The following is a 10,569-nucleotide window of genomic DNA, read 5'->3' as shown; positions in this document are numbered from 1 at the left end:
CAACCACCTGGTTTTTAAAGGATGGGCTCCCATCTGAACTAATTAGAGGGGTGGAGTCATTTTCAGCTAAAACAAACAAACATGTGCACTAAACTATACCTAGAAAGTGTCTATCAAGTTACCATTAACCCAAACACAACTAAAAACAAAACTAGAAACAAACAATCTGGAATCCAGTCAAAATAGAAATGCATCTCTCCCTCTCTGAAAATGGATTTTCCCCAATGAGGCTGATTGAAAACACCAGGTCCTTGTCAGCGCTGCTTATGGGCGCGCTTCCACAGCAGCACAGGACCAGGTGACCTCAAAGAGATGAGAAAGATGATTAAAACAAATCAAACCACCTCCCAAAACAATACATTCACCCAAATAACCCAGAATATATAAAGAACATGCAAAACAGCACCTCTTAGGGAGGGGGTAAATCCCTCACACTTCCCTCCCCTTCAGGAGACTCGCTGTGTCCACAGCGAGACAAAAAGTCTGCAACTGTGTTCTCTTTTCCTGGAATGTAACTTATCTTGAACCGGTAAGGTTGAAGAGCCAGGAACCATCGTGTGATGCGACTGTTTGTGTCTTTCATGGCCTCCAACCATTTCAATGCACGATGGTCAGTCTCAAGGGTGAATTCTCGCCCCAGCAGATAATATCTGAGAGAGTCTATCGTCCATTTGATAGCCAGACACTCCAGTTCCACCGCCGAATATCTGGTCTCTCGCAGAAACAACTTCCTGCTAATGTAGGCGACTGGTTTCTTCTCCGCTCCTTCTCCCTGCAAAAGAACCCCACCAATTCCCCTGGCAGATGCATCAGTCTGTACTGTGAAGGGCAAAGAGAAGTTTGGGCTCTGAAGTACAGGTTCTTGACACAGTGCCTGCTTCAAATCCTGGAAGGCCCTCTCCTGTGCTTCTCCCCACACAATTCTTGTCTTTGATGTCCCAGTGAGGTCAGAAAGAGGGGCTGCTCTTGCAGAAAAGTTCCTGATAAATCGACGATACCAACCTACCAGGCCCAAAAAGGACCTGACTTGTCTTCTGGTTGTTGGTCTCTCCGTCGCTTTGATTGCCTCCATCTTGTCTTTCACTGGCTTTATGACTCCTCCACCCAGGATGTGACCTAAATATTGGAGTTCCTTCTTGGCCAATGCACATTTCTTGGGATGAATAGTCAGGCCAGCTTGCTTGATGGTCTGTAGCACCCGACCCAGATGAATTAGGTGTTCTTGCCACGAGTTGCTGTAAATGACAATATCGTCAAGGTAAGCTGCAGTAAATGATTCCATACCTGACAGTACCTTATTCATCAGTCTTTGAAAAGTGGCGGGTGCGCCATGAAGTCCAAAAGGCATCTTTGTAAACTGCCATAATCCCTGCGGGGTCCTGAAGGCAGTGAGAGGCTTAGCAGCATCTGTTAGAGGGACCTGCCAATATCCCTTGCACAGGTCTAACGTACTTATACATTTAGCCTGGCCAACACATTCAATGAGGTCATCCAACCTGGGTAATGGGTAAGCATCAAAGTCTGATTGAGCATTTACCTTTCTAAAGTCAATGCAAAAACGGATACTCCCATCTTTCTTGATCACCAAAACCACCGGGTTGCTCCATTCGCTGGTGGATGATTCAATCACGCCCAGCTTCAACATGACCTCAATTTCTTCCTTTAATACAGGAGACATCTTCTCTGGGATCCGATACATTCGTTGTCGAATGGGAACACTGGACTTCAGACGAATATCGTGTTCCACCAAGTTTGTTGAACCTGGTTGTTCTTTGAAAAGATCTGAAGGAATAATGGCCGCCAACTCCTGTTGCTGGGTGAGAGAGAGATGAGAGAGATCAAGTGAAATAACAGAGTCTTTTACAGATGGCAGCTCACCCTCATCATCATCTTCCTCTTGCACTGCACGCACAAAACACTGCTGACTAAGGGGCGGAGCCCGGGATTTCCACTCCTTAAGCAGATTGATATGAAAGGTTTGCTTTGAATTCCTTCTCTCAGGCATCTCAATCTCATAGGTGGTAGCACTTAGCTTCTTCACAACAGTATATGGCCCCTGCCATTTTGCTAAAAGTTTATTGTCAGATGTTGGAAGTAGTAAAAGAACCTTCTGACCTGGTTTGAAGGATCTGCATCTGGCCGTTTTGTTATACCAGGTCTGTTGCTGCTGTTGAACCTTCTCCAGGTGCCTTCTGACGAGGCTGGTTGTCTCCTCCATCTTCTGTCTCATATTCAGAACGTAGTTGATGACATTGGTTGACTGATCCTTCTTGCCAACCCAGGACTCTTGAAGAACATCCAGAGGACCCCTCAGCTGCCTGCCATAAAGAAGTTCAAATGGCGAAAAGCCAGTGGACGCCTGCGGAACTTCCCGATAAGCAAACAGAAGATAGGGTAGCCACTTATCCCAGTCTTTGCCATTGACAGAGATAAACTTCTTCAACATACTCTTTAATGTCCGGTTGTACCTTTCTACCAACCCATCAGTCTGTGGGTGGTAGGGGGTGGTCCGGATACCCTTTATGCCCAACAATCTGTAGACCTGCTTAAGATTGTTTGACAAAAAGTTAGTACCCTGGTCAGTAAGTACTTCTGATGGAATCCCCACCCTAGAGAACAACTGGAGTAAAGCATAGGCTATCTGTTTAGCTGTTATGTCCCTAAGGGGGAAAGCCTCTGGATAGCGAGTGCTATAATCGCACACCACCAGAATGAACCGATTTCCTGCTTGAGTCCGTTCCAGTGGTCCCACAATGTCCATACCTATTCTGCTGAAAGGAACATCAATAATGGGTAATGACTGTAGTGGGTACTTTGGAACATTCTTTCCCCCTGACAGCTGACACGCTGTACATGATTGGCAGTACTCTTTTACCTGATTATAAAGACCCGGCCAATAAAACCTGGCATAAATCCTGTCATAGGTCTTTTTAAAACCCAAATGTCCTGCCCAGGGTACCCCATGACCCAAATTTAGCACCTGTTCCCTTAGACTTTGTGGAACCACCAGTTTTTCACATCCTGTTTTCCCTCCATGAAGATAAAGCAACCCGTCTCTAAGGATATAATACCCCCCCACAGACTGTTTATCAATTCCTCCCACAGTAATAGGGGTTGCATGATCAAAAAGACCCTTCAGTGATTCATCAGACTGTTGTAATCTCTTGAAGTCAACTTGTGAACCCACAATGTCCCCATCAAGATCTGGTAATCCCAAAGATGTTTGTCTAACTGTGCCTGCCATTTTCTGAAGCCGCCTTTGTCGTTTGCTTTTCCTCACTTTAACCACCCCCTCAGCAGGAATATCAAAATTAAAGAAGGGCAGTTCTTGCAGTGAATTCAGTTTAACAGTGGTCTCAGGGTTTATTTCCTGGCCTGACTTCCCAGTCTCTGGTAGAGGTTCTGAATCATCTCCCCCAGCTAATTGTCTAGCTTGTGCTTGTGATCGAGTTACAACATACACTGGCTTACAGGTCTGGATCAGTTCTGGCAAGACTGGAATATCCTGACCCAAGATAACTTTATGGGGAAGACCTTCCACTACACCTACACTTAAAAGATAAGTTTGGTTTGCCACTTCTAGATAAATTGCAGCAGTGGGGTAAGTTTTATGATCACCATGCACACAGGAAATATCAAGGCCTGGACCCTGTAGATAGCATTGATCTTTCAAAATAGAAGGGTGGACTAAGGTCTGTGCACTTCCTGTATCTAAAAGAGCAATGGCTGGCTTTTCATTTACTCTAACCTCCATAACTTGTTTTTTTTCCTGAAATTGGTCTTCTGCAGACAGTGACCTTGGTGCAATGCAAAAATATGCTGATTTGGCTTTTCTCAATGGACATTCTGGTTTTATATGCCCCTCTTGACCACAGAAATAGCAGACAACAGGTTTTATTTCCGATTTAGGCTTAGATGAGAACATTTTCCCCCTTTGCTTCTCTACCCCTGCCATTTGACCTGGACCACCACCCAAACCAAACCCCACAGACTTACCCTGCATGTAGCTGGACTTCTGTTGAGGGTTGTATCGGAAGGTTTTTGGTCCCCGTCGTGCAGCCAGGAAGTTTTCAACAAGTTCTGCTGCTTCTTGTGCCGATGCTGGGCTCCTCTCTTTGACCCATACTCTGAGCTCCGGTGACAGAGAACTGTAGAACTGCTCCAGGATGAGGATCTCCCCAATCTCATCCTTTCTCCTCTTCTGCGGCTGTATCCACTTCAGGTAAAGATCCTTCAGACGGTTGTAGAACTCTCGGGGGGTTTCATTCACACGAACATCTGGCTCTCTAAAGCGTTGTCGGTACACTTCTTCATTAATTTCATACTTTGTCAAGATGGCTGCTTTTACTTCACCATAGTCACAGGACTCCTCTGCAGCCATGGCCACATACGCTGCTCGGGCTCTGCCAGTGAGATGAGGTACCAACCTCACTGCCCAGTCCCTCTCAGGCCACTGGTAGGCCATTGCTAATCTTTCAAAGGTTGTCAGGTACTGTTCAATGTCCTCACCCTCCTCAAACTTTGGAATGTCAGATTGAATCCAGGCTCTTTGTTTTGGCTCACCTCTAGATTTATGCCGAGAAGCCGGTTCTAAATCATCTTCTGAAGAGGAGCCTGCATGAGAGCAAGCTTCCGTGTGCTGCTTCTCCAAGTCATCTCTCAGATTTTTAACTTCAGCCTGTAACTGATGCCATCTCCTTTCTTGCTTACACTCTTCTTTGTCCCATCTGTCAACAAAGTCACTCTGGAACTGAAGACATTTTTCCAGCATGGCAGCAACATTTTTCATATCCACAGATGCTGCTTCATCACTGAACTGCCAAGTCTGCTGACCTGTAGCTCCATCCTGCTCTGCTTCCTCCACTGGATCCGATTCTGCAGCCTTGAGGCCTCTTGTCTGCGGCTTTGGACCCATAATCAACCCTTATCTGGACATCAGCGTCGCATCCCACTTCTGACACCAAGTGTTAGTTTGCGACCAAGGAAAAAACCAGATTGGAGCCAGCAGTTTTAGAGCTCTCAATATTTTTCTTTACTTTTCAGTTTCAATTCAGTTCACAGCATAGCATATCAGTCACAACAAGAAGAGGGAGAATCTCCCCCTCATCTCAACCACCTGGTTTTTAAAGGATGGGCTCCCATCTGAACTAATTAGAGGGGTGGAGTCATTTTCAGCTAAAACAAACAAACATGTGCACTAAACTATACCTAGAAAGTGTCTATCAAGTTACCATTAACCCAAACACAACTAAAAACAAAACTAGAAACAAACAATCTGGAATCCAGTCAAAATAGAAATGCATCTCTCCCTCTCTGAAAATGGATTTTCCCCAATGAGGCTGATTGAAAACACCAGGTCCTTGTCAGCGCTGCTTATGGGCGCGCTTCCACAGCAGCACAGGACCAGGTGACCTCAAAGAGATGAGAAAGATGATTAAAACAAATCAAACCACCTCCCAAAACAATACATTCACCCAAATAACCCAGAATATATAAAGAACATGCAAAACAGCACCTCTTAGGGAGGGGGTAAATCCCTCACACTCAGATTGATGTTAAGAGATTGGAAGGTGCCAACAAGGAATGTCTCAATCCAGTTACTTCAGCCAGGGTTGGTAAACACTATATTATATGCTAACATTTCCGTCAACTAGAACATTTTTTTTGCTAAGGTATTTTGTCTAATAAGTGAAACAAATGTAGTTTTTTTTTTTTTTTTTTTTGTCGTTTGAAATCCATTTACTTTCCAAACAAATAGCATAAGACAACAATATGTGAATATTTTCATGTGGCTTTAAGTGTGTGTGTATTCATTTAATCTTAATTACCAGGTATTTCCATCTTTCCAATTAAGCCGCACAGTTTTGCGAGCCACTGCGTCAGACACAAACCCCCACTGACCATCGTGAGCCTCAGTGAGCTGCGTTGGTGTCACTAGCCTCGCCGCGGTGACTACGTAATTACAACGCGTGTGACCCGCTCTCGTCCTGTGCTGTCCCGCTTAATTGCGGTTGTCACCACGACTTCCATTCAGCCTCAGATAAGAAACTGCAGGATGCCGGAACGTGTCGACTGGAGAGTCTTTTCAAAGCGCAAAGCGTCAGGAAGATAAATGTGTTTACTAATAACTCTTTCACGGCCACCATTTAGGCTGCTCGTCGCGCGCTGGCTGATGACTCAATCTCATCAGTGCGGGACCGAGGTGTGACATCACAGAGGTCTGTTCAGCGCGTGATAAAAGACGGTGATGCAAGCGGGGGGTTTTTTTTCTTATTTTTTTAAAGGGGCGGGGGGAATTTGATTAATGGAGGCAAAGTTGACACGCAGTTACAGCGTACTAAAAGTACACAACATGCAGTCCACTCACACATCATGCAACATATGTGGAGCTGATAAGTGGGCCAATCTGTTTGGATATTTGCACACGTCTGCTACGAGTGATGGATCATGACTTCCCCCGTCCATATTTCTGCTCATCGAGGTCTGACAGCAAAACGCACCATTAAACCTTATGATTACATAAAGAGCCTTACATAAATCCAGGAGGTGGCTAAAAATACAAAACCCGCCAGCCATCTCCCCATATATAGACCTGCCAGTGAATTATTCAATACAGCTGAAGTCTGACCAAAAAAAACAAAAAAAAAAAAAAGAAAAAAACTGAAAATACACAAATTTACGCAACGACTCCAGTGCGCTGCCTGCCTGCCTGGCTGCCTGGCTGACCGCCTGCTGAGATTTGAGGTCACCGCTGTAAAGTGGTTTGAGCAAAGTTTGCAGCTGCAGTTTTTAGTAGGCAGTAAAAGGCGGGGAGAGGTGAAACGGAGCTGGAGATAAGCACAAAGTCTGGCTGTAAAAGAGGGAAAGTAGAGGGGGCGATAAAAAATTCATGCTTTGTTTTTATTTTTCGTTCTGGTTCTGTTTGTCCATGGCACGCTTATGGGCCACTTTATTAAGTACACCTGGTCAAACGCGTGTGAACACGAATAGAGAAACAGTCAAATGGCACCAAGCGAACAAGAGGAACAGGATTTAACTTATTGTTCAGTCTACTGCTGGTAACCGGGTATCAGTCCAATAGAAAACTTTTTGGATATAGTGGATTGGATGTGCAGCCAACAAATCTGCAACGACTGTGTGATGTATCATGTTAACATATATAAGAACCGCAGAGGAATATTAACGACACATTGTTGAATCTGTATGGTTAAATTAAGGCAAAAAGTGTGCTCAACCTGGAAATTGCTGGTAAGCGTAACCTTAAGTTGGACTGCAGCGTTCCTTCAGCATATCCTTTAGTTTGCCCACTAAATGTACAGTTGTTATTTTTTGTCTACAGCATTGAGGAGGCATGCATGTGTTCTCGAAGTAACGGGCCCACCTCGTCACACCAGGAAAGAATTCATCAGCTGTTGGCCTTTTTCAGCACGAGCGTTCGTTTATGCAAACATGGCTCTCTGGCCCCGGAGGCCCCCGATCCAGATAAATGACTTTCTAAACAAAACACCGCCGCCACCGGAAAGGAGTCATTACGGATTTATTTCAAAAGCATGATGACTCAAACAGTAATGCACAGATCGTATATTTATTTGGAGGTTTTACTTTTAAAGGTGTTCATCAAAGAACAGTGTGCAAAGCCTGCTCTGGAAAAAATATGTAGACTCCTCCCATTTTCCTTAAAGCAACTAATAATAAAGCCAAAAACAGCAATGGTAACAGTTACTGCAAAAACACAAAGTAGTAGCCACAAGATTTCTCTCCCTTTTTCACATGTCAAATAATATTGATGCTTAACTTTGTGACTGGGACAGAGACTATATGAATAAAATATTTACTCATAAGCCATGTCAAGTTGAAGTTGGAGCCAGCTGAGGCGTTTGCGTTAATTTTACAACATCTCAAGATGCTATAAGTGTTGGTAAAATACAACATGAGCGGTACGATTCCCTTTGTGTCTTTTCAGACCCAGAACCCATCAATGGATACGGACCCTGATGGATGGATGGGTTTTAGAAATAGTGCAAGCATGCAAAATGGGGTGAGTTAAAGAGTCAAAATATGATGGTTCCTCAATGAAAAACAAGATTTTTTCATGTATTAAGTAGCAAAAACCCTTTGATTTTTCTTTGACTGAAAAACCACTGTTCAGGACATCGTAATAAAAACGCAGGAGAGACACTTTTTACTTCTACTGGATCACAAGACTTAAACTTTCACAATTAATTCAACCCACAGCAACTTTATATATTCTTTTATCAGACTCTTACCTGTATCTCATCTTCATACAAATAAGTAAATGTACGCAAAAAGACAAATATCTGTATTTCATGCTGCATATTTAAGTTATTTGGTTTTCCCTTCGAAACCATTGTTGCGGTGTCTAACCAGGGAAGTCAAACACAATAATTCCCAAGCAGGAAGTCCAGACAGAGAACTAGGAAGAAATCTGTCACCACACTATTCAGGCAGCTTCTTGACTCAGTGTTGAATATAGGCTTTTGTGAATAGCGAGTTGACCCTGGATCTGTTTCTCATACCCAGAGGAGAGCTGACGGACAGAATGAGCGGTACACCACTTGGCCAAACTTGAAAGCTCTGTTGCTTGGAGGATGTTGGGTCTGTTTGCCACTACTCAAAACACTGTGCTTGATTCTGTTTGTGCGTTCAGAGCGGCTATGACTGTCCCTGTGTGGGTTGAATACTTTAGCGCATATTTGGATTGTGGAAAAAGCTTCCTAGGAACAAAGACTGTACATGAAGAACTCGTTTTGATCTGGTTTGTGGTGGTTCAAATGAGGCATCTAGGAGAAAGTCTGGGAAAAAAAAACCCAGCACATTTCTCTCACCCCGAAGAATCGAGTGAACACAGGTAAACTTTGGATTTGACAATTAACTCAGGCCTGATGAGGGAATACAGCAAATCTAAAAAAAAAAAAAAAAACTTGCGAGTTTAACTTTTTCGAGTTAACAACACTGTATGTTGCAGAATAAAACTATCCTAAGGCACAATAGACTTTAGGATTAGAAAAAGAAAAGATTCTGGAAACATTTCAGGAACTATAATGGTTACCAGAATGGGCAATCCACTGAAAATTCCCATCTGGATCTCATCAAAGGGAGACTGAAAGTGGCTTGCTCTTGCTGCGGTGACTGGACTCGCTAGACACGCACGCACGCATGCACGCACACACACACACACACACACACACACACACTATGAGTCATCCGAAGCAGGAAAGGGAAGTGGTGTGCAGCTACAACATGTATACCAGTCCCTAAAATAATTGTAGAATCCTTTAAAGGTCCAGCTAAGAACTGCGAGAGCATTCCTGTGCAGGGCAGTGTCCCATTCATAAAAAGGATATTTAAAAAAAAGTGCCTTACTCAAAACTCACTACAAAATATTAAAGAGCTTTTTAACAGCCAAAAAGTACTAAATTACATGCTTCATTCTTCTAGTGAAGTTTTCAAACTTTCTCTATTTATTGCTATTGAAACAAAAGAAGGACTCTATGGATTTTGTTTCATGTTTTGTAATCCCTGTAGCCAATCGTCTTCACCACCTGAAGCTACACAACTAGATGGCTTTGTAGTCATTTCTTGCACCACCTGCAAGACACTAAGTCGAGCCACACAAACAAACAACTGCTGCATGTATTTATGTTGAACAAATGAGTTTCGGTGCATTTTTTTTTATTTATTTTTTTGAAGTGTTCTGTCTGCGGATGCGGAACACACCGTAAACACAGACGGTGTTAATTGTGTGAAACTCATATGGAGAGCAGATACAAATACACATCCAGCCGTGCGTTTCGCTGCAATCTGAAAGCAGAAACATCGTTAGCCGCTCCAGAGCCGCACAGTCACGGCCGCAGCGAGGGGACCGGCTGCTGGTGCAGGCGATCATTTATCAGGGCAGGAATTAGAGAACAGAGAGCAAGACAGGTGGAAAACATCAGCTCTGTTTGCTCTTTACCCCAAACCACTTGACTTCAAACGCCGCACTCTGCTCTGTTTTTTTTTTTTTTTCTCTCTCGTTTATCGAACACCCTTACGGAAAGATAAGAAGGGAGATAGCGAGTAAAACACAAAGGGCACGAAAAGCTTGCAACAAGGACAGAGTCCGCTCTGAATGGGAGAAGCAGGCTTGAGCAAAGGGAGAGGGGACAGATGCTGCCCTGCTCAGCACGCTACCTCCCTGACAGAATAATAATGATTGTATGGATCATCAAAGTGTTCCTGCTCCCCCCCCCCCCCCCCAACTCCTACTTACTGCTTGCTATAATTAGACCTGGGCTCTCTCTGACAAACCACCACCTACTTTGGGAACTCTCTGCCTTGAGCAGCCACAGACACATGTTCAGATTTAGAGCCCCCGTCTCTCCCTCCCTCAGCACTCAGAGTGTGGGACCGGCTAGTTGATGGGAACCTGGTGAACTTCAAATCAGCTCTGTTTAGCAGTCATTAGGAGAACTAACAACCCAGCTAACAGCTTCATGGCCCTAACCACGCTAACAGCACTATCATAACTCACGCATCCACTCACATCTACATAAAAGAAAACGCGCA

At 44.0% G+C, this 10,569-nt stretch overlaps 1 protein-coding gene across 1 annotated transcript; it reads right to left on the bottom strand.

The window, feature by feature from the left end:
• Nucleotides 1-409: 409 nt before the first annotated feature.
• LOC148160181 (uncharacterized) lies at nt 410-7,736 on the bottom strand. The gene is made up of 5 exons (XM_088004616.1): nt 3,689-7,736; nt 2,469-2,542; nt 2,177-2,318; nt 1,567-1,813; nt 410-819 (listed from the first exon to the last, which is right to left on the bottom strand). The coding sequence occupies exons 1-5, from the start codon at nt 4,913-4,915 to the stop codon at nt 410-412; spliced, it is 2,100 nt and encodes a 699-aa protein (XP_087860742.1). The 5' UTR covers nt 4,916-7,736.
• Nucleotides 7,737-10,569: the final 2,833 nt, after the last annotated feature.

This window comes from Poecilia mexicana, unplaced genomic scaffold (genome assembly GCF_051168715.1).
Source record: "Poecilia mexicana isolate PSO_F unplaced genomic scaffold, ASM5116871v1 scaffold_3, whole genome shotgun sequence".
Taxonomy (NCBI): Eukaryota; Metazoa; Chordata; class Actinopteri; order Cyprinodontiformes; family Poeciliidae; genus Poecilia; species Poecilia mexicana.
Note: the sequence above shows the minus strand (reverse complement) of the source record. Positions and strands in the feature narration are given on the sequence as shown.